The following is a 26168-nucleotide window of genomic DNA, read 5'->3' on the forward strand; positions in this document are numbered from 1 at the left end:
CTAATGTATCTCTAGCTTGTTATATCTCTGAATCTCCGTATCTCCGTCAGGATCTGTTATTAATTAAAACAAGATAATTAGAATGGCGTTTGAGAGTCAGTATCAAGGAGTAACTAGTATTAAAAAGTAACTTCCCTAGCTGAGCTTTAAACTGTTTAGTTTCACATATGAATGCTAATGTTAATGATCTACATCACTCTAATGTACAGTGAATGTTGTGAAACACTGACAATATAGAACTTATTGTTAATTGATTTATATCTTTGTCATTTAACACTTGAATAATTAAATTAGTATATGTATAAAAATAAATCAGTTTTAAAACAATACTTATGATAATATTTTAATAATAGAAAGAAGAAAGAAGGAATAATATAGAGCACACAGGGCTTCTACAGGGACGTCTTGTTGCTGCCCAAATGGTTATGAATAATCAGAAGGAAGAGATAAAAAGCCTTCAACAACAAATGGATTTGCAAAACAATCAAATTCATAATCTCAGGCAACGGTACAAAAATTTAAAAATAATAATAATAATAGGTGCTTATTAATAGTAGAAACCTTCATATCCATCATACTTCTGTAACATTTGGTCCACTTTTAACTCGTACACATAAATTACTATATATTTAGCAGAACAACGAGTCTGATGGATAACTGTATTAAACCAACTCTTTGATTTAACATTACTAATAGTTTAGCTGTTACTACTGAGCTGTATAATAAGTCTATGTTGCTTTAAAATTATCTATCATAGCACATGTAGTTAAAATTAAAGCATATTTAAAATATTAAATTATTTTTAACTATGCTCTATGCTGAACTATTGTTTGAGCAAGTAATTTTTTTGAAAGTATTGCAAATATGAGTATAGTAAGCTGCAAAGATTAATTAATCAATGTATTGAGAAAGCAGCTTCCCTTCAGTTTTAAAAATCTTAATAATGATTTTCATTTCTAATAACGGGGATCCTACAAATTTAAATCTATTTCTACCGCACTAAATTTCTTTAAAATAATAATAATTAACATAATTTACAATAAATAAATAAAGTAATAATAGACCTGTTATTTAGTTACGGCAAAAGAAGTAGGAATTCCATAAAGCACTTCAGCTATAAAGCTTATGCATTTTTAAGAATCTAATTTCATTTTTTTTTATCGAGCAGGTGCCAGAACATTCTAGGCTCAGATAACTGGGTTATCTGTGACAACGTAATGTTTATCCTAAAATGTAAGAATAAACTCTTAGGACAATGAGCAGATTATTCACAAGATGTACCACAGTACAGAAGATAAAATACCTCTCTGAAAGACCTCCCTGAGAGAAACAGCTCAGCTTTCACTTTCCTGCTACAGAGAAGGGAACTAACCCATGTGCATAAGTTAGGCTCGCTCTGTTTTCTTCTCCACGAGCACTCAAATGACAGTTGCATAAGAAGTATTACTAAAAGCTCTCTCAATGTCTAGAAATTCACAAAGTAAGATTTTTTTTAATTATACAGTCATCGATCCTGTTGATCAACTGATAGAGTAATGTCTCACAGTTTCTGCACATCTGATAGGAAAATTGATTGCAGTGCAAAGAATTAACCAATAATATCCTACTTAAGAATAATATTCATTTAAATTTTTTAGATCTACATTCACACACTCAATAGTTGTTAAAAAGAAGAATGCTAAGTAATGCATCATAATGCCATTCTTTTAAAAAGTAATTTTTTTCTACTGGATAAATAATGCACATGAAGTTTCTTCCACTCTTAAAAACTTTAGGAACACAATGTTTGCTTTTCTCAATTCTGTTTTGTGCATTCTGTATTCTTCATATTTCAAGATTCTAAATGCTATTCTAATTACAATAACTTCTTTCTATCCTTTTATTTGCAGCGATAAGCTCATCTTACTTTTTTAATCACATTATTATTACCAGAAAACAAAATAGAATATACTGTAGTATAATGTGTGTTAATTTTATAAATACAGTCTGTTGTCACCTAAAATTCTTTTCTTCTATAAACCAAATATGTATAATTGACCAATGATCAATTTTTCTTCACATTAAGTTCATGATGTTAGCCACACTTTTGGCTAACTGAAGAATTGTGTTAGCTATATTTCAATATCATAAACTATTCAAAGATCATATAGATTTTATTTGTTTTTGTGGTATATCTTTAAATGCTTTCTTTTTACTAATAAAATTTACTCATCTTTGTCTTTTTAAATGCATTATATTATTTCATAAAGGGCATTTTTTTACAATGTAATCACTGGAAGTTTAATAGCAATATGTTGTGGTTTCTATCCAGAATCCAGAATTACATTTTCTCTTGTTGCTAAATTGTCTACTTCCAATTTTACCAATGTTTCAATTTTTTCATAAAATTGTGTATCCATTTTTTAAGCAAATACTTTTTTAAACAAACAATTAAATTGATGTCTGTTGTATCTGGTTTAACTTTCTTTAAATGGATTACAGAATTATTAAATCCAGAAGCTCTTACACAATAACAAATGTCTTATTTTCTCTATTCCATTTCACAGTCTACAAGATATGTGCCAGTAATCATGTTATTTTTATTTTTAATTACAGAACTAAGCTGTAGAAAATAATCCAGTTCCCAAAAGACCGTACTACATTTTATGTATTAAATATAAATTTTTAATTTATTTTTGAACACAAAAAGAATAAATTTGAACTTTTTAATCTTTAAAATGTTCTCCCAGATATGTATTACTTCTTCAGTAAAAGGCAGGGGGAATTTTTTTCAGAAAATTGATCATCTGGAATATCTTTGCTTAAGTAATTATATCTTTTATTTACCTTCTTATTGGAGAATTTCCTTTTATTCAACCTTACAAAGAAATCTCAGAAATAAAATAGTAAAAGAAAAATTGTGAAATAAGAAGTGTTTAATTAATTGATGGCAGATGTTGTTTTCAGATAAATTTAATATACAACTAAAATAGTTATTTTTCCCTACGGTAGAATTACTTTTTGTTTTATTAAATCTCCACCAAATTAAGTCTCTTGATAAATCTTTTGTTAAAATTAACTCATTCATAAGAAAGTTTTCCATTTTCTGTTTATCTAAAGTAACAGAAAAATCAATCCTTCTTCCATTTTTCTTGCAACAACTTTGTTTCTTTAAATTCTATACAAACTAATTGTTAAAGTACCAAAGTCTAGTTTTTACCATAATCTGTTGGTTCTTAATTAATTGGTTCTTGGTCCATAATCTCAATTGGTTTCTTACTCCTTTCAGGAATGTTTACATCTTTTTCACCTTTCCAGATCTTCCTGTTCTAACTTTGTGTCACACATTAGATTTCAACCTGATTTTTATTTTGCAACTTATCCTTATTCCTCTGTCCAAAAAAAAAAAAAATAGGATTAAAAACTTTTACTTAGTAATTTTTGTCCAGGCTTATTAATTTAAGAAACCTACCCTTTCTTAAGAATTTAAGAAATTATTTATTTCTCCAAATTTACTTTCAGCCTGCAAATTTTCTGTCCAAAAAAAGTGTCATTATTCAGTAACAGGTGCCAACATATCTTCCCTCATTCTTATCCAAACAGTTTATTAATTTTTTTTGTTGTGGACATTATGTATTTGTGCACATATTGAATTTCTTTATTTTTTTAATTTGAGTATTTTTTTCTTGATTTATATATTTTTATAATTTTAATTGAAATTTTTTTTTTGGTACTTGTCGGTTAGTCACCTAATTTATTTTGTCAATTATCTGAACACCATCTATTATTAACTTATTCTTTTTCCCAGGGGGGCTGGATCCACTTATGAAGTATAACTCTGTCACCACCTCATTAGAGGTCATCACCATAGCACTCTACCTCCTTGCAAGTCATTTGTGATGCTTCAATAGACCTTCTCGCATGGCATTTGTGATACTTCACTGCGAACACCACTTTTACAGCTGCTAAGCAGTTGTTCAAGGACAACAAAATACAAAATTAAAGCACATACACAGAATACTCAAATGCCTACATCTTTTTCACGTATAGAAACCATTACTGATATAGCCAAAGATATAGACAGAGCAAAATAATAATAAATTCACACAAAGTCCACAAATACATACACAAAGGCCTAGAAAATATCCATGAAGAACAACCCCCAAAGATGTGAATAAATCCATATATATATATATATATATATATATACCAAACATACATCTATACGTATAACACCTAACTAATATAAAAAAAAATTTACCCGGTACAAAATATTCATAGTTTTAACAAAGTTCACAATATATACTGAAATATAATTAAGAACATATACCTCCCTCCCTAATATACAATAAATCCATGAAGACAAATATACATGAAGACTGTTACCAATATAGCCGGACTCATACCCGAACAAAATAATTGTGGATTCACTAAAATTCCCAAATACATACACAAAACCCCACAACTATCCACACAACTACACACCTCGACTTAGAAATAAATCCAATTGTAGACATATTTGAAGTCCATGCTCATGCCCTTCATAGAGCACCTTCAATCCATATCATCATCAGTCTCCCTAGCATGCACAATGGCTTCAACTATGGAAGTTATACCATGCCAAGCTGCTTCTGAGGCAAGCATCTTAGAAACTACATTCTCAGTCCTTAATTCACCGAACTCTTCCCTTACTGGTTGCTTTACATCGTACCAGCACCCACACCAAAACATGATATGTTCTGGGGAATCAGTGACGCCACAATACTGGCATAGGAGGAAAACTCTCTTCCCAATTCTATAAAGATAGGCCCCAAAGCAGCAATGGCCACTCAAAAATTGAGTGAACTCATAAGTAAGGTTTCCAAACTTCTCAATACATCCAGACATTAAACTCCAGGATGAGGGATCTAGTCCAGCCACCTGTACTTGACACCTGCTACCTCTCATGCCATCTCTCCTTCGACTGGTTAATAAACCATCTGCATGCATCACGAGATGCTGTATCCCCCGCTGCCTCATAGCCCTCTCCTTCACCATGAGACTCATGGACAGCACCTCATCAATAACAAACACTCAAGCACTCTCTGCAACCCATCAAGAAGCTCTCTGGCCTGCCTCATAGTAAGACCTTTAATCCATACTGGTGGTCCGTACACACAGGCCGACCCTACCACCAAGGCAAGGAGATCTCCTCTTCCTGGTAGATGGGCCACTATGCATCAGCTTGGTTAGGTCACTAACTGTCCTCCTAGCCTTGCCAACCACCTCTTGAGTGAGCTCGAGAAAAATCCTCCGCTTATCCAACCAAACACCAAAGTACTTGACCTTCATGGAGGTCATGACATTGGTTTCCCTGACACAGAAGATGAACCATTCTACTGGCCATAACTACCCTTACCATCTTCCATTCCACCAGTTTAAGGAAACTTAACTGTTAACTTAAGCCCATTTCTTTGCCATGCAAATTGCTACATTGCCCTTCTCTGCCAGTTCAAGTACTGTGCTACCAGCTACTACCAGAGCCAGGTCATCTGCAAAGCCTATAGCCGTGACCCCATCCGGATACCCGATCCTCAACACCCCAGCATATACGCAATGTTCCATATAGGACCGAACACCAACCTCTGCGGATAAACAAACATCACCTCGTGGGTAATTTGCATTCAGGCTCATAATCCGCTGGGAGGTACATGCTCACACAACATCTCTCCAGCTTGTCATGTATCGCTCGCCAGGGCAGGCAATTAAACATGTTTTCAACATCCAAGAAGACAACAGCTGGTACCCTCCTGTTGCGCCAGGTACTAATGGCAGCCTCACCCACGAGCGCCATAGCACGCACTGTGACCTTCCTTTGCGAAAACCATAGTGGTTATCACTTAATCCAACCCCAGCATCCAACTCAGCTGTCAGTCTACCCACAATTAGGCGTTCACTTAACCAGTGTACTCAGTGGCACACTGTGGCACAATGGGCAGTAACCAATAACATTGCACCTTTCTGGTCCCTACGCCTTTACAATAGAACTAGCCGAATAACCTTCAAAGCATCCGGCCCAAACTCACGTGTTAAACAGTTAACAGTAACCACAAACTTTTGCAGTGCACCTACACCAAGGCCTGCCTGGCCTGATGACATAATCAGTGATGCCATCACGGCCAAGGCCAGCCTGGCCTGATGGCATAATCAGTGATGCCATCACGGCTAGGGCTCTTCTTTGGGTTGACGTGCATATCTGCTGCCATTACCTCATCCCGGTTAAACAGAGGCACTATTCCTCCCAGGACAATTTCTCTCCAAGGCACCTGATTAGCGTTGGGGAGTAATTTCTCCTAATAATCCACCAGGCGCTCCATCGGAATTGCGGGAAGGGAGCATCCAAACCACTTTGTTACAATCTTTAACCGTTCTCACATATCACAATCAACTTCGCTGAGCAGATCAGTCCTCTTGGCTCTCTTGGCCCGACTAATACCTGCCCATTAGGCATGCTTGGCTTCACTAAGCATCCCCTTAGCCTGCAGGATAGCAAATCTGCCACCGCCTCTTAGCAATCTTTGCAGTTACCTTCTCGCTCTGAGGCACTACCAGTAGACCCTCTTACCTCTAGCAGTGCTTTTCGGCACCTCATCCGGCACACTATCATATATTAGCCTGTCAGCGATGATGTCACAAAAGACTTCCTTAGCGCATTCACCCAGTTTCCAGTTTTTGGAGGATGCAACTAACTGTATCCCTGACAACTGTGTAGGTGAACTCAATAGCCCTGTGGTCACTAAGGATCTCTTCATCTAACACACGCCAAATGTTGACTCTCCGGTACGCCAATTCATTGGCAAAGGTAACATCAATGAACGATAATGAGCCTCCACTCTCAAAAGTAGATGATATTCCATCGCTCAGAAAGGTTAGATCGACACCGCTTGCGGTCTTCTCAAGGAGCTGTTCCCTCCCATCAGTGATCCCGCCGCCCCAAGGCACGCACTTAGCGTTGGAGTCACCAGCGAGGATCACCTTTGGCCATTTCTTAGCCTCATCTCAATCTCAATAATCATACCTTACAATCTCATCAATGATAACTTAACAATCTCATGAATGTTAACTTCTTACTCCTCCAAACCTATTTTGGGAGAGATAAACCGAAAATCAACATAACTTCCGAGCTCAACGACTACAAAGCCATTCTTAGAAGCCGCACTGATGACCGGAAGGATTCATCACACCTCAATAAACCCAGAATCTTATATCTCGTCTCAAATCCAACCCCTCTTTTCAGTCAGCTCTAATCCCTAACTCGCAGGTTGCATGTACCTGCTTGCTCCTGTTGACATTAATTGGTGGAATCTAACCATTGCGACATTGTTGGTTTCATACATTCACTTAACCTCCGCTACCACACTTGAGACATCTAGTAGCTTCACCACATTCCTTACTCAGGTGTCCCTCTCACCAGCAGATATATAGCACAGCCTCCAGCGGTCAATCCCCCTACATTTAGATATGACATGACTAGACACTGCAACGGAAACAGCGCTTATCCTTGGATCTGGGCAAAACCCTGCAGCAGATTCAACCAACTTTAACACGACCCCTTTCCAAGAGGACATCCCTGACGGCCCTATCAACCAATACAGTGTTGGTTTTGGTGTTTCCGAAGGACTCCAAATAAATCACCTCTTCACTCGCCACACCAAAAGCTGCTGCAATTCCCGCCCTAACTTCCTGTTCAGTTACAAGCTCGTCTAAATCTTTAATTAATAATGTGACCGGGTGCGTTATTCTTCCACTCTCCACTATCTTAACTTTTTTACTGATGAAATTGCTTAACTTTCACCAACATAGCTCCCCAGCTTCTTCACCCACCACACTGCCCTTAACTTAACGCAGAAGATCTGTGTATGTGCGTCCTTCTGTTTAACCAACCAGGGTTCGCGATTGGATCATGGTGTCTACCCGCTGACCTAGCACACTTCTTACAGCATTGTCAGAGACCAATCTGAAGGAATACCTCTGATCAGCACACTTTACTACGTATTCTGCAACCTTCTTCAAGCCCATGCCTAGCGTGTTTATTACCGCACCAATGGGCAATGAAGACTCCAAGGTAGCATCAATCTTCAGCTTAATAAAAATCTAGCATGCCGAGCTCTCCCTCTTGGTAGAGTCGACAATAGTGACAAAATTATGTCTCTCTTCCACCTCCACATCATCACCGAGCAACACTTCCGTCCTGATGCTTTCAGCGATCACCAGTTCCGTTCTCGGCTCTCTTGAGCCTCTAACTTTCTTAGCACATTACAGGCGCCAAAAACCGATTTGATAAAATCACCCTTCACATCGGTCCCCACGTCCATAACATCAACCATCCTCTCAGGAGATTCATCGACGCGGGTAAACCACTCCTCTCGCCAGAATTTTATTGCACTAGGCACAACTACCTTCTCCTCACTCTCAACCCCCTCATCGAGCTGAACCTTAACCTGTTTGAGCCCCTTAGACGAATCAGTGTGTGAAGCCGCAGCCTGGATGTTACACGAAAGCACGTCTCCATTCGCTCTCATCCTGGACCAGAGACTGTCCATACTCAGACGATGTCCTTATCTCCCTCTTGGTGTTCCAGTTCTCCTTCAAAAGAAGAGTCAATTTCCTGTCCTCTTCCTCAACCACCGTGAAGGCATTAATAGCCTCGGCATCCATCTCTTAGGAATTCTCTAATGTACTCCCCAGGCGCTGCCTCTGGACTTCCTCGGTAGGATGAGCTCAACCAAGTAAGGTTTCCTTCAAAAGGATCCTTGTCACCACAGGTTTTTTCGCCACGAAGGACTCTACCCCTTCCTCAGGGGACACCTTCGCAGCACGCCGAACTCGGGGGGACCTGGGAACGAATTTTCTAGGTTTGAAATCCTTGTCCTGCGACATTATTACCATAGAAACCTATGTAAGGACTTTTACAGAGAAAAACTATCAACCATGGAGACAAATAAATAACCAAAACAAAAATGCCGGAAAAAAATTAAAATTCGCAAAAATAGAAGTGCAGAAAGACTTCTAAACCAAAGGAAGCTATGAAAACAATTAAAAATAGAATAAGAAAAAGGAGCGCAAACCTCCCTCTTCAACACTACCATGTAATATTTAATTAGTAAATAACATGTAACAATGATGTCATCAACACTTTGTAGAACGATATTACAACCAAAAATAAAGGAAAATAAGAAATCAAATGAAATAAAAACAGAGCAAAAAAAAAAAAGAATAAAAGACAACTACGTAACCCTGATTCACTCGGCAAGCATTTAATTAGCATTTTATCCTAAGCAGTAACTTGGTGGCAGACTAATCTAGAACCGCCGCCACCTTATTGGTATAATTTGCACAATTACTGTACCAACTTGTGAGTGAACAGGTATCAGCACTCACAGAAAGCACTGAAAGATATCACCAAAGGAATAGGACCCGATAACGAAGGTGCTATACCGAGTAACAAGCCTATCCAGTCTAGTAAGTCTAAATGCAAATAAGGCTCCTAATATATAAAAAACAGTATAACTTCATTAATAATCGTCCGATTTGAGAAATTCAAACCCCTTTTTTTAACCTTTTTTCTGTTTAGCTTCCGAGAATCACCGTCTGGGATTACTTCAGAGGATGAATGAAGATATGTATGAGTGTCAGTGAGAAGTGTAGTCTTGTACAGTCTCAGGTCGATCATTCCTGAGATGTGTGGTTAATTGAAACCCAACCACTAAAGAACACCGGTGTCCACGAAACAATATTCAAATCTGTATAAAAGTAAAACTGCCTTTACTAGGACTTGAACACTGGAACTCTCGACTTCGAAATCAGCGGATTTGGGAAGACGCGTTCACCATTAGACCAAACCTGTGGGTCCCTTTTTTTTTTAAAGTGTTGCGAAAAAATATCATTTACATACCCCCACAAAGTGGGAGAGTGTCGGATTCGTACAGGTTCGGCTAGATCTTATCAGAGCTTATGTATGCCCGTACCCTACCAACTAAAACTCCTGTTTCACCATGTTTCCCCACCCGAGGACGGATCAGCAGTCAAGCATACCACAACCTCGGGGGTGACTTTTGAGCTCAGGGGATCAAGAGTCCCTATGCCTCATCACCAGCACCCATCGCTCAGGTGCAGACAAGTAATGACTCTGCAGAGGGGTGTCCTTCACCACTTCGCTCTCTGGTTGGTTTTTGTCTTGTGTCGCAAGATGCTGGCCTTCTCATCCACCAGCAGTGTATGTTACAGGTCAGTTCTCTGTTACTTGTTTACTTCAAGCTCCTAAACTGAGGTGGCCAGGTCCAACCATGTCATCCCTTGTGCCCCACCCCAGGAGCCGGGGATCAGTCTTTGTCTTTTTACCTCCACCTCGTGCGTCCTGAGGGCCACTGTTTTTGTGTTCCACTCTTTTATCTTAAAACATAAAATTGGAAGACTTATTTAAGTATTTACAAATCATATTTATAGTAATGGGATTACATTACATATTCATAAACAGACAAATATTGCAATACTTATACATCATCATGATTCATAAATTACACACATTACATAAATGACTCAAATTAAAAATTACACATTTTCTTTACAAGGAAATACAGTACAGATAAACATCGTTTTTACATCATTATTTTTATCTAAGTCACAGCAATTATAGAATACGTAGGCATTATCATGATTTATCATATAAGATACAATTTATCTACAAACATTTATCTGCATACAATAGAAGATACACAGACATCATATTTCATGGTTCAGTTACTCTGTTTATTTACAACATATAAGCATACAGTGTTTCCATGGTTTACTTTAATGCTTTTATAAGCTTCCGAATGCTGTTTGGGAGTAACCTCTCATTTATCACTAATCTGTTGACATTGATGCTATTTTTTGGAGGTTATACCTCGCTTCTTGCCACTCCGTTCTCTCTGTTTTTGATTGTAAACACATGTGATGCATATCTCACGACGGTGCTGTAACATCACCTGTATTATCGTGTCGGTTGTTATAGGCCTGGTAACCGTTGACGCATTTGCTCTGTTCACTTTCCCAGTGCCTACATAGGTACATGATGTGTAATGTGTTCCAGGGTATCGGTCTCTCCACAGTATCGGCAGAGTTCATCATCTGCTGTTCTCCTACCATGGAGGTACCCTTTTTTTTCCTGTTTAGCCTCCAATAATTACCGTTCAGATAATACTTCAGAAAATTATATGTATGAGTGTGAATGAAGTGTAGTTTTGTACAGTCTCAGTTCGACCATTCCTGAGATATGTGGTTACTTGAAACCCAACCACCAAAGAACACTGGAATTCACGACCTAGCATTCAAATCCGTGTAAAAATAATTGACTTTACTAGGATTTGAACGCCAACCCAGTGAGTTACCTTTTTGTAACCTAACCAAACATTACCTAGCACTTGCCAAGCTCATCTAATTAACGTTAAATACATAAATTATATACACTATACTTGGGAGGAATAATAAGTTTTCAGACTTTTTAATGTTTTTATTACTGCCCATATAAAAAAAAATCAGGTGGAACACTGACAAAAAGTACCAATTTTTAAAATTTTTAATTTTCTTTTTTGGAGTTTTTATTTATATTTATAAAGGGTTAAATTCATTATAGAAACTTTACTTATAATTCCCAATGTTACTCATTGCAAAAAGAAAAATTATACATGTTAATAGAAATTTATTTTCTCCTAGCAAAAATTACCACCAAAGCAAAGCATTCTGGACAAAGTGTTTGTTCGAATATGAAACTAATCCTGTAAGTTCTTTATAATATTACTAAACAACAGACTTCACAATACCATCATCCTTGTAACTGACGCTTTAATACCAGTATTATCACTGACAGGAATATGTACTACTTAACAAATCTGAATGAATTAATGGCTATTTTCACAACTGCAGTCGGTAAAATCTGATTGAATATACAATCAGTCAGATATGCTTAAACTGACCATCATTTATTATAATATGGATTCTATGGTAGGGTAGGTAATGGGACCAATACTGTACAGACTAGGAGAACAGAATAATGAACTCATTTAGCTTTTGTAAAAAGGTTATATGTAATGGATAATGTTCAGCCAAGACTTACACGTATTAGTCAAAGGTACAGTTTACATTAAAGGTATTAACCTAAATAACAGGATTAGTTTGAAGTAAGAAAGTTCTAGAAGCAGAGGTTAAGAAACCTCTACTGTGTTTTTTTTTTAATATTAGACCCTGTTGACTTGGAGTACCGATTTATAGTGATAGAAGTTTAACTTGATCTTAAAACATTAATTAACTAAAAGTTTTAATCATAATCGGGGAAAGAAATTTTTCAAGAGACTAAAAACATATTTCAAATTAAAACCTACTGCCTTTTTAAAAATACTTTTATTATAATAGGCATTATTGTCATATGGTAATTTTTCTATGAACTTCTGACCTAACTATATAGGCTAATTAAATATTTTATAGGCTCATAATATATTTCTCGTGAAATAATTATTTAGATTTAAATTTTTATCACAATTTATCTCCCAAAAGACTTGATTATTAAAATATACAACATAAGAAGAGTAATTAATTGTAAGTTTTCATTTATCGCCTTATACCTACTGTACACCAAAGGGTTTGTCCTGTAGTGAAAAGGTCTTTCTAGATTTTTTTTAAATGATGATCTGCTTAATAATATTGAAAACTGAACAAAGATTATCTGTTCATTTTAAGCTGTTCTCATTTGCTTATCACCAAGCCTAGACATTAATCTTACAAAGAAAGTTCTAAAAATAAGTGTATATAGTGGATTATTAGTTAATATTAATTCACTAGTTAATTGAATTCACAATAAACAATTAAAGATGAAAAAATTGATTAATAAATAAATCTGTAACTAAGAAATTAAAGTTAGATTATGATGAGAGAGTGATTTCAGAAGAGATTGGTATTTATTTGTGCTTAAGATGCGCATGTTTCAGAAGTAGAATACAGTTGGACTTAGTTATTTTTAATTGAAACTGGCTTATTTAAAGAAAAACAATTAGGTCAAATTCACCATATTTCAGAAATCAAGATTTTTCCAGAACAGAATTTTGGCAATAGTAGAAATTTTGAGTTTGTGAAAAACGTGGGGTGAAATTAAGCTACTTAAAATTTTTTGGGGAACTCTTGTTGTACATACAGGGGGTATTGAAACATATTTACATAAAAAGCATGGTATTATATAAATTTATATAGTGGTTCTCCTAATTGCAGTATAGTAAGGCAGAAGATAAAATCATAAAGTACTTTGATTAAGAAATACTTTGTTTATGCTTCAAACACTTTGATATCATTCTTCTGTTACAAGATAAGAAGTCTTATGTTAATATCTCTAAAGGAATGATTTTTTTAAATAACAGCAACTGTTATTGTTATTATTAAATAAATGCCAACATTTCAGTGCTTGAAACCAAACAGAATGCCCAACTTCAGTCTCAGCAAACAACTTATTTCTTATAGCATATTCAATGAAAAATTTACTGAAATCCAATTAAAAACATGTGTAAAGAAAATGCTTCTTTTTACATTTGCCATGCTTCTTCTTCACCACTCCATTAGTTACATCAAATGAAGAAGTTAACAATACTAACTGCTTCTGCAGCCTCACTGGAAAAAATTATTTCAGGTTATTTTCAGTTAGGTGACAACTGAATTTCTTTATTATGTATGTAAATTTTAAGAACTTTGTAATCTATAATTTATTACCTCCTTTTGAACTAGTGAGACAAAATCTATTAATACTAGGAAACCACTTTAATATTCATTACAACCTTTACGATCGCAAATCACTATTCATAAAATAATACGTATCTAATCTAAGACTGGATTAAGTGACTTAATGAATCATAAGAATAAAGATAAGTAAACTCTAGTTTATTATTTTAGATTACTAATGTCAGTAGCTCAAAGTGCTTCTAAAGAGTCACTAGCAGAAAATAACGCTAAACAATGTCAAGAATCTGAAGAAAAAAGAAAACAAACATTTCAACAGTACAGTGCACTTAAAAAAGAAGCACAAGTCATGCAGTGTACCTTAATTGGTACACAAGATCAGGTGATTATTTCAATAATATTAATTTTGTTAATAGTAGATTAATTCATTTCTGGGTCATACACATTAATCAGATATTGGTTTTTAAAAACAATAATCTCATATAAATCATTGGTATTTAAAGCAGTATATATCATTGCCATAAATAAATAGCAATGATATGTATCATATACATCTTTGCTATTTATAGCAATCAATATGAGTGCCATTTTTGTCCATAGCTAAAAGGGCACTTCCCTTTCTTCACATCCAGAAAGTGAAACGTTATTATTATTATTATTAACATACTGCCCTTGATCCTAATAAATGAAAGAAATTGTATGATTTTTCAATGAAGAGCCCAAAAATATAAGTTGTCAAAATATTATTTTTTTTAAAAATTAATCAGTTGGTCAAATAAGACAGGCACAGAAAGTAGAAAGATGTAGTTTGTTATAGAATAGTTTGTTTCTTGTAAAATAACGTAGTTTGTTTCACACAAATTATAAAAAAATTTATTTTTCAAAGAATTTAGTTATAGGATTATATAGTTGTTAGAAATATGCATGAAATAACTACAGTATTATGGTAGGGAATACCATCCTTTTAAACTTTCTTAATAGCCCATTTAAAAAAAAGCTTCATAACAAGTTTAATATAACCTTGCAATAGTGTATATTTTATCTAAAATTAATTAAAATAAATTCTGTCTAAATTTCAATTGTGAACGACTAAGAATAAACCAGACTGCAAATGCAATTTTCACATTTTTAATACAGGTAAGCAAAAATTAGTTTCAGGAGCATGAGTATGATCTGAAAACTTCTGACTAGGCCTAAGTTGGGCAAGGAATTAGTACTTGAGAAATTCTGAGTGATATAACAAGTAATTATTTTTACTGTATTCAGCCTTTACACTAAATGCCTGTCATATCTTTAATAAATGCATAATTGTAGAGACAAAATATTTAAATAATGAAAAAAATTATGCTACTATTCTTACAAAGATCAAACAAACTTCATTTTGCTGCCCCATAATTGATCATTTAAGTATACTGTAATAAGCTCCACCCTAGCATACTGTAATGCATTGTAATCAAGATTGATTAGAATCATTGTTGATTAGTACACAACATCTTGAACATTTTTACAAAAAAAGTAAAACAGATGAAAATCAATGAAAGAACTCAATAATAGTCACACCAAGCTGGTTTTTTAGCTTTATTATCTACTGCTTGCAAAGTAATCTGGTCTAAATTATATGCAGATACTTTCTAGTATTGTCTTGAGGAACATCACTTCACAAGCTGTGGATAATTAAAGAATATCTATACTTTGCAACTAAAAAATCATATTAAATAAAAGGAAGTAGTACCCAACCAAATTTTTACTAGCCAGTAATAAATTACTCTCTTTACATCTACTTCTTTCATACTTTTATCATTCTTTTTTTCAGACAGAATGGCAGTTGTATCAACAAACATAGCTATATTGTCTCAAAAATGATCTCTGCTTAAATAAATCACATTACCAAAAAATTCAAAAGCTTTACAATATGTCTTGTTAGATAGACCAGAATTATTAGTTACATTGTTAACTTTTATTCTGGTGGCTATTCTCTAAATATAACTTAAACCAACTGTTGCATATACCTGTTATTCTAGTCATCCATAATCTAGCAAAATCTAATGGTCTACCACCTTGCACATTAATAGTTAGTAGATTTCATTGTATAATTTATGACATACACATTTATTTTACAAATTGTTCTAACTAATTGATTGAGACCAGTGTTTTTAGAGAGGAGTTTTCTTTTGCTAAAAATTCTGGTTGGCTTTGACTTACTACCTAAAACATTGATGAAAAATATCACAAACCTAACAATGTCATTTTAATTTAGCTAACTGTCATAGTTATCACAGAATTAATTTATTAAGACATGATAATCAATTTTGGATTCCACAAATCTACTACAGTTGTCAAAATGCCTGATTGTTGCCATAAAGTAATAATCTATATCTAAATTCTTTAATCTACATTCAAAAATAATTGTTTAAGGTTAATTTTTAATTCTTATAGCTGAATGATCAATAAGAGATACTTTTATTTTTCTAGTAACGTCATTGTTAAGAGTTCAAAAACAAACAAGGCCTTTTAAAAAAGTCAAAATTTTATGTATCATATAAAAAATAACTTGATGAATGCCCAACAGTTGCATTTTCTCATTTTGGTATAATTTTACTAAAATTCTGCCGTTTTATAGACACCAGTTAATTAAAAAAAACACTACCTTAGTATTGCCGTTGTTGAGCCATAATAAGAAAGATAGTGGAAGTTCTTTTTGGTTTTCTATATTAAATATAGGATTTACTGCAGTAAGAAGTGAACGTGTGTTCTAAGACGTATACATAGAATTAATTGAAAACTAATTATAACTGGTTATCAAGGGTTGATGCCTAAATTGGCTCTCTGGTTCTTTCTTTTATACATTTCATCATTAAGATGAACCACATTTTGGCACCAGCTAAAATAAATATTTTCAGATCAAACTTGTTAGCAAGTATTGAAGAAAACATTTTCTTCCAAAAGAGAATATCTCCCGACACATTCCACTTGAGTTATTCATTTATTTCAAGCTACTGTAGGCTTTATACTAACTAAGAAAAGGTTGAGTATTCACCCTCTTCATATCATATAAAATCACATGAGAAGAATAAACAAATAAATTAGGTACTTGTTTGAGAAGTTTATGTTTAGCTACCAAAAAAAAGCTAACTAAAATTTATACAGTATATATATTGCTTTTATTAAACTGTATAAAGATACTAATCAAATTACTAAAAATCATTTAAAATGGTAGTCAAGTACTTTTTATGGTGCTATTATAACCAATCATTGTAAATGAATTTAACTTATTTAAAGGAAGACAGAGATGTAAACCTACACTAGAGTTTAAGCAGTAGTTATTTGGTAGACAAATAGCTCATTTAGAATGATGCATTTACTTTAAAAAAAATATAAGTGAAGACTGCAAAACAACATTTATAGATGAGGACCAATAAGATGAATATCAAATTAAGAAACTGTACAAGGATGCCATAAAATCAGTTATCAATGGCATCATAAAAACATTTTTCATTTTGAGATCACAATTATAACATATTTTATAATTTTAACAAAAAAAGTATTATATTACTTTGGTAGAATTGTAAGTAATGGTTGAAACACTGTTCAAGAAAGTTGGCTGGACAAATTCAAATTTATTATTTAATTAAGAATCATATTATACGTTATTTTTAGAATATTTTAGGATAGTATATCTTGTAGGCTAATGTAATTTACACTAGAAAATTACCCTTATTTTTGGATTACGTGAGATAAAGAACATTAAATGAAGAAGTGAGTTTTGCAGAAATAAAGACCTGAAATTGAACGAAAATGAAAAATGAAAAGAAAAGGACAAACTTTTTTAAGGCCATTTCAAGTTGCACCATGGACCTGAAATATGCAGCATTAAATCTCATTGAATGTTATCAGTTAAAATGAATCATTATATTTAGGTGACAAATAACTTTTAATCGCTTTATAAGTTTTAAATACTTAGAAAAATATCATGTAAATTATATGAACACATAATAAATAAACATGTAATAAAAATGTTTTCAGCTAACCGCATTGAAAGTTGATTATGATAAAGTGAAAGAAGAAAATAATACTTATGCAGCCAAACTGACTGACTGCAAGACCAGATATGAAAACCAGGTAAAATGTATCATCCAATATAATTAAGCCCAATATAATATTTTCTTAAAAATAATGTTTACAATAAGTTTTTCTTTTATCCAGAGTAAATAAATAGCAGTTATCTGAATTTTTGTATTTCTCTATAAGTTAAAACATGACAAGTCTTTATGTAATGAAATGATGGTACACTACTACAGTTTAAGAAAGTTTAAAAATGGCCAAATTTATTGGTATTTAGAAATTAGTTAATTTGTTTCCAGATGTGAACTTTCCAGAGTTACTGAACAGTTCCTTTGTAGAACTCCAACATTGCTTCTTTGTTGCAATAACACCACCATACAGTTTACAATAGCACTGAAAAGATCTATGGAAGCACTTTCCTTGTACTTTTTAAATAAGATTTAAGGCTTTACTTTAAAATATTTTTACCACAGTGTAGGTTATTCTGCTCCAATTAATTATCAGTTGCTTATTGTGTTAACTTGTCAGTTTAACAATTTTCCATAAAGCATGTACAAAAACAGATGTTGCTTCAATACATAATCCATCAATACATACATCCCTTAACAGACTTACAATTAATTTTAACACTTACAATTAGAAGTAATATTCATTTAGTTTATCAAGGATTGCATCTATTTTATTCATAATTCATGCTCTTGTTATTATTCTGAAATTCAATAAAATATTTTTATTTTATTTAAAATCATCTTTTCAACTTATCCATGAAATGAATGTAAATCTGACAGTTAGTCGTGAGCAAGTTTCCTAAACAGATTACTTCCACTAGATCTTTTAAAGTACTTTCCTAGTAATTATTTATGAATTGTGCTTGGCTGCAGTTCATTTTAGGAGCCTGATTGTCACTGTAAAACTGAAAGAATCAAATCACTTGTTAATATTACATATAAATAAACATTTTAATGAGTCATTTTTTAATTAATCATATGTTGATATTGACTTACACAGGAGTTGATGACAAATAAATAATTGTTACTTACAGGATATATATAAATTGATTAAAATAAATATATGATCAGATTAATACCAGATTATATTGATTATTTACACAACTTTTATCTATTTAGTTTAATGTCTTTTTTACCTGCAATAAAATTGTAGAAGAATTATTATTATTTTTATTCATTTGATTAACACTTGTATTATATATTAGAAGTTAAGTAATAAAAAATTTAAGTAACCCATTTATGTGGAAAAAGGTTCTGTAAGAAGTTATTTTAAAATAAAATATAAATTAAGTAATTGTCTTTGATTTTTGCTAGTTTTCTGTAGAACAAAGATCTTAGTACAATATTAATGTATGATAACCTTTCTCCAGCAGTGTTTTACTGGTTCTGCTTATGCAATTACGTTGCTTTAATCAAATTATGAAATTTAAATAATTAGCCGTGGATGACAAGCTTTTAACCCAATAGATCTCAGGATTCGTATAATAGAGGTTTGTGAAATACTCAATTCTACTGAATCTTTTCTTGTGGAATTTTTAGGACTAAACAAATACTTCAGCAACAAATTGCTTATGATACTCTGTAAAAACTGTTTTTGGTTGACCAGTTTTGGGGCATTAAGAATTATACCTGTTATATCAAATTTGTCATAAATATGTTAAATATGTCTCTTTGAGGCTTAAGTACCAAATGTTTTAACCCATTTTTTTCTATCAGTTTCAGCATTTTGAGACTTCAAATATTTTTTTAACATCCATTTTCTTGCAATGGTATTTAAATTATTTGCCATTATGGGGTTTCTAAATTATCAGAAAATAAAAAGTTTACATTTAAATAAATTTAGTTATAAAATTTAATAGTTCCTAATACAAACCCTATTCCACTTTTGGTTCACCTTGTAATTAATGGTTGTTATTTTTACATTTATTTGTACAGTATCATAAAACTATTTATTTTCTTAAATAATAAATGAATCTATGAGTGAGATTTTTTTATGGGGGGATTCCCTAGATTAGTAATTGCATCATTAAACTAAACAAATTTTTTAAAGTTTTTTCAAATCTACTCAGTGCTGTTCACTAGACTGAGAAATGTTTATTAATAAAAATTCAAAACTTTTAAATTGTGTAATATTAATATTTTCAAAACTAAATTTATTTATTGTATTACCACCTAATTCTTTTCTATTTTATCATTAATATCTTCTTTGCCTTCAGGTTCACACATGTGTTTTGTCACCTAAATAAGATTCACACTAATAATTTTTTCTTCCTAATGATCCTAGTTTCTATTTTGCAATATCAAAATTTTAAGCAGTTAATTTGCTTTACTGAGAAAGATGATACTAATACAATGATGTATAAAAATAGAAATATAAAGATACAGAAACTATTTTTTCACTATTTATGAACAATGTTGAATCCTTTTCTTTGTTAAATACATTACCCTTAACATTGTTTATAAAAAATACCAAATCAACCATCAAACCATTGTTTATGAAAAAATATTAGATTTAATGTTTATTTTATTAAATTAAAATATTTTTAAATTGTTGATACATGCAGTCCACTAGGCAGCTTATGAAGTAAAAAAGGTCTATTTGAACTTAAATAGACCCTAAATAATTAAATATTATTAGACCCTGAATAATAAAAAAATAATATTTATTAATTAATAGCTTTAATTATTTGAACTGATGAACTGGCAAGGATGTATTAGGAAAAGCAGAGGGATGGATCACATAGCAAAAAACAACAAAAATGAAATGAAGTGGATTTCGATGTGTTATTTATTTAAATAAATTAACTTCAGTTCAGTTGAATTTGATAATTTTTTTTTAAAACATTTGTATGTTTTTGCTTTATTTTTTTGTCAAACTATATTATACACATTTTCTTCAGTTTTCAGAGGATCAATTTGTACTCTACATCAATATGATTTATCGTTATTATATTCAAATTTCTGTTGTAATTATTTCACCCTGACTAATAAGTAAATTAAAAAATAACTTTTTCTTATCTATTTCAGATAACACAATTGTCTGAACAGTTACAAAAAGAAAGATTAGAAAAACAAGAAGTAGAGGTAACAGTAGATCAGTTACATAAGCAACTTAAAAAGCAAACTGAAATTGCTTCAGAACGAATTAAGAAAGCAAACAAAAAACTGAAGGAATTTTTCAAGACTATTCAGGTGATTACTGGATTCATTTAAAAATATATTGAGAATATTCTGCTGCTGACAAAGCAAACTTAGCTTACTCTTTTATTTTTGTATCATTGAACATAAAGCTTGCTTCCTTTATACTTGCTTGTGCTCATGCCACTGCCTGTTGTTCCAGTCACTGACTTAGATAAGAAGTGTCATCCTTTGTTAAGTAGATGTTAGACAAGTTCATTGTCTTATTCACTCATCGCTTAGTTCGGTGTCATTTAAATTTTTTTTCCATCTTTTATTACAGTGTTTGCAAAATTTTAATAACCTTACTTAAATCTGCTTTTGAATTATGTTAATGATAATAATTCATATTTTTAGGTTGTTATAAAAAATTACTATACAAAAAATTAAAAACAAGGACTTTTGTGTAACAATTATAAGAGACTAACTTAGAAATATTTTGTAGAATAGCGTATCTAATAGCATTTATTACATTTGTTAATTGTTCAGTACGCTACCAGTACTGTGGATTTTTTTGTTAAAAAAGGCTAATACCAATATACTAAGCATACCAACAAACAAGTGCTCTACTGATGTTATGATTGACATTATTGGCAACAAACATGTTTAATTTTTAGTGTGAGTAGATATTAAAATTCAGTCTTGTTTGCCTAAGTTCTTTTTCCCTTCCTCATTCTAGGGGTAACAGATTCTGCTGTAACATTTTTATGCATTTCAATAAGTATAAAAATTTGGAAATTTTCTGCTATCTGCCAATTAATTATAGAACTAAATATAAAACAGAAAGCTCCAAACAAAAAGTTCCCTATATAATAATTTTTTATTGCTAATTAAATAAAATATGTTAAATTTCTATAAAAGAAATATATAGAAATAGAAATTACTAGCAGACCCGACAATGCTTTGCTACTGCTAGATTTGAGTATATATATATATATATATATATATATATATATATACTCAAATCTATATATATATATATATGTATATATATATATATATATATATATATATATATAGATTAAATGAACACAACTGAAAGTTTGATAAAGCATTAACAAAATAAGCATTACGAACTTCATAAAATTTAACCTTTTTCTTCTTTTCTTTCCCATTTTTCCTTTCTCCCATTTTCACTTTACCGTATTTCCATTCCCCATTTCCCCTGTTGCTCCCCTTCCCCTCCCTATTTACCTTTCCTTCTCCCTGTTTTCCATTTTCCCCTTCTTCCCTTTTAACTTTTTGGATTTTTCCCTTTTTTCCTGCGTGTAAATCGGTCCAGTAGTTTTTTAGTCTATAGCGGACACACATATCGAAAACACTGAAACGAAATCGTAAAATATTTAATATATGTGTTGTTTTTATGTCCAATAGATAGCACTCTTTTTCAAAAAAAGCTTGTTTTTACCTGTCACAGGTGTGACATCTTAGGTATACAAATAGTAGGTTTATAAAAACACGCGCGTATTCGAATGCAACGTTGTGTAAAAATTTCAAAGCAATTTGTGAAGAAGTTTCGGAGATTTAAGATTCTGAAGAAACGAACTTTTACATTTTTATTTATACAGGTTAAAAATCAAAAACATTTGTAAACCAATCTAAACTAAATTAAAAATTTTAACGGTATTGTTTTACACGGTAAAACAACCAACGGCTTAAAATATAAAAATTGTAAAGAATGAAACAAAAGATTGGAAAAATTAACAATATAATGTGGTTAACTATATATTGTCATGTTCAACTTCTCGAACTTTATTCGAAGTCAACTCACCACACTTATTAGTAACATACCGCTGCTGCTTCTCAGTCGCAATCAAGTCTATCTGTTTCACGCCTGCAATCACCAAGACTGCATCCCAACCCCGTAGGGAAACACACCACCATGTGGCGATTCCGGTCGCCACACACCAACCCCTCCGTTCCTAGCCCCGAAGGACTTTACTGGAGGTCGTCTTCAGACCCTCTTAACTGATTACATCTCACAGTCACCAGCCAGGCCTCAGTCGGGATGCCACCGATGCAAATGCCTCGGCAGATAGTTACATCAGTAAAAACCAATAACTCGGCCAACGCCTTCGCTTTTAGTCTTCCTTCGGACATCGACATCTGTACTTTTCCTAACCTATAGCATCACCCTCTGAACTAGCTATTCGAGTTCACGGATGTCCAAACCCCGCGCCTAGCCCAATTACAATATAAACGCTTGTGACTGGACTGTAAATGCCTCAAACATTGACTAAGTAACAAATCAAATGCAATGCCAAACTCGTACCGCTCAAATTTTGTTATACGTTACAACGAAATTCAGACCCATATTCCATCATCCGCTACAAAATACACCGATTAACAGATTTAAGAAAAATGTATTCCAATCTGGTCCACAAGGGAGTCGAGGGCAGACCTCTTATTCCCACCCGGCTCCATCTCAGAGTCCCGCGTGACATTTACTTTGCCCCACTCAAAGATCGCTCTCGGCATAGTACCACACCTTACGGCTGCATGGACTACCATGCTCTCGGTAGCGCGGTTACCACCCCCACCGACAGTGGCTCCGCCACTCGACTTTAACTAAACTAACCGAGACTCACTGCCAATACGCCTACCTCCGACCAATCAAATTTCCCGGCCGAAACCCTAGCCACCCAGGACCCTACTCCGTTTAAACACCTTCAGCCTACCTACGTAATGCAAGATGCATCCATTAGCCGTTTTCCATCGCCGATATTGTTCTCTATGATAGTGTTTTAGTTCTAGTTGGCGCAATCGATAAAAAGAAACAGCCGGCTTGATTAATAGATCAGAGTTAAAATATGAGATTATCGTTGTATAAAATGCTTGTTATGAGACTTAATACGATTACCGTAGTATAAAATGCTGGTTTTTCAAAAATTCTGCTATAAAAATTGAACAAATCCAGACAAATATTGATATTCTCTGAAGTACTGTTTAGTAGTTTATATAATATTTAGCGACGGAAAAATAGCGAAAATCTTTTTCGGTCATTTGCCGTGAACAAACGTGTATAATTCATAAATCGTTTTAAAGAGGAAATTTCTAACTAATTTGTTTTCTATCGAAAACAGAAGAACGATTTTTTATTGCAATTACCTTTAAAAAAGGGGTAGTGATTTTTTAATGTATTATTTGCCTAAGCTTTCCTGTACTCTTAGTAATAAAATTAAAATAATTAATTTTCTCGTGGATTAAGTATATGAAAAAAAATTACTTAATCCCAAGGCCAGTTTTTCTTTCTGTAATCCTCAATTTTTAAATTTCATTATTATTTCAACTGTTTGCCGTATAACAATAATTCTCACACTAGGGAAAATATTTTCCTGTTGCAAAAATGTTATAAATATTATTATTATAAAACTGTTTAATATACACAATTTTTTTTTAATAAAATAATAGGCCTACAGTGAATTAGTTTCTAAGAAGGGACCATCGATCATACTTCCTCATTATTGCGAATATTCGTTTCCAAAAATTGGCCCAGTATATTTTAATATAATATATAATCTTTATAACTGCATAATATATAAAATAAAGAGTTGAAATAATTTTTTTTTTACTATAGGTATTTTTAGAACTTGCATGCAAGGCGAATTCATCTTCTTGCTTTCACTTTGAGCAAGCAGAAAGAATAGCTGCCAGAATTTTTAATATTCCGTCGAAAGATGTGCAAAAGATTACTAATTTAATAACAAATCTTCCTGAGGTACGTCAAAATATATATATATTTTTTTTGTACATTATATTTACAATTATTTTTTAACAGTTTAAGGCATAAATAAATATTTTATTTAGATAAGAACTTGATTAATTATACAAAATTTTCAACGTCACGAACGGATTTGAGTGCCAATCTATGCTATGAAAGATTTTCTTCAGAATTATGATGCAGTTACTCAAAGGCAGAAATTTAAATATTTGCAAATTCATATAATTTTGTACATGCATCCAATTTTTGTGAGGTAATTGTCAAGTTTTTATTACTTTTTTTTAGTAAGAATGAATGCACCTACCAGTTTTACCAATATAAAATTTGGTGCACTCTCTGAAATTAGTGTTCTTAAAATTAATGAAATACGGACAGCGGTTTAGCTCTGCTTTTAAATGATGATTTGTCTGAAATTGAATAATTCAACATTTTTTAATGCTGCTGGACTGCTACAGTAATTTTAGATTACTTTTACGAAATTTAATGAGTTTCTCCTCAAATTAATCTAGCGCAACCTTTTGCACAGCTACCTTGATTTTTTCATTTTGTTATCGTACATTATTTCTGTTTATCGTGTTATCATTTTATAAAAATGTCTCACCTGATGTTTCAAGCTATCTGTTGACATTGAATTAATCCTTTAATTTATCGTTTACTTAATCACTTTATTTCAGGAATAGATTGTTTAAACCAATCTTAGTTTTAGTTACCTCTACAACCACTTATCGTTTTTCCTTTCTGTAGCCGCAAAAAGGAAAATAATGATTGTGAAAAACTAAAATTTGAATCTGTATGCACTCGTAATATTATACGAATATAAATTTTCACAGAATTATCTTTAATATTAGTTTTAAACTTCAGTTACAGGATCGGATAGAATACAGCAAAAGTTTGGTTGGAAAGGATGAGTTTTCGAAGGAAATGGCGCAGTTTTTATACTCTGTAACTCTTTCCAGTAAAAATGTTTCTATTTAAATTTAAAAAATTGTAATTTGTAATGTGTCATTTGTAATGTGTCATTTGTAATGTGTCATTTGTAATGTATCGTTTGTAATGTATCGTTAAAAAAATATATGGTAAAAATGAGTAATTACTGACTATTTTATTTATAAAAATTCGTATGCTCTGAACGCGAGCCCGTGCGTTTTAACACGCGCGCGCGCGTGTGTATATGTTACGGTAAAACCCCGAATACCGGTAAATCTTAGGTTTTACCCGTAAATTCTAACATTTATCAAGTCACTTGGAAAAAGTCTGAAAAAAATCTTGAAAACACATTTATTTCGGACTTTTACCAAATAGTTTTGGTCATTATTGACATTTACCACAGACTGTTGGTAAAAGTTGACAATTCTGTAATGAAATCACTCGAAAGCATGAAATTTCGGTATTCGGGGTTTTACCTTAACATATATATTAGACGCTGTTCAGTGATTGGATAGTAGTATATTGCATCTTCGTAAAGAGGCGTATTGATTCAGATA

At 32.6% G+C, this 26168-nt stretch overlaps 1 protein-coding gene across 1 annotated transcript; it reads left to right on the forward strand.

Annotated features, from left to right (window-relative positions):
• The first annotated feature begins 415 nt into the window (after positions 1-415).
• On the forward strand, positions 416-25733 carry LOC142318203 (uncharacterized). The gene is made up of 6 exons (XM_075354763.1): positions 416-508; positions 13930-14098; positions 17740-17835; positions 20814-20978; positions 24541-24681; positions 25546-25733. Exons 1-6 carry the CDS (start codon positions 420-422, stop codon positions 25657-25659), a joined length of 774 nt encoding a protein of 257 aa, XP_075210878.1. The 5' UTR covers positions 416-419; the 3' UTR covers positions 25660-25733.
• The last annotated feature ends 435 nt before the right edge of the window (positions 25734-26168 follow it).

The sequence above is a fragment of the Lycorma delicatula genome, chromosome 1 (assembly GCF_047948215.1).
Source record: "Lycorma delicatula isolate Av1 chromosome 1, ASM4794821v1, whole genome shotgun sequence".
In the NCBI taxonomy this organism is placed as follows: Eukaryota; Metazoa; Arthropoda; class Insecta; order Hemiptera; family Fulgoridae; genus Lycorma; species Lycorma delicatula.

What these genes read in the sequence shown, in the direction of transcription:
- LOC142318203 (XM_075354763.1), top strand. Translation starts at nt 420, where the DNA reads ATGGTTATGAATAATCAGAAGGAAGAGATAAAAAGCCTTCAACAACAA. An exon ending in AATTTTTCAAGACTATTCAG is followed by an intron (nt 20,979 to 24,540) that starts GTGATTACTGGA and finishes TTTTTACTATAG; the next exon opens with GTATTTTTAGAACTTGCATG. An exon ending in TAATAACAAATCTTCCTGAG is followed by an intron (nt 24,682 to 25,545) that starts GTACGTCAAAAT and finishes TTTAAACTTCAG; the next exon opens with TTACAGGATCGGATAGAATA.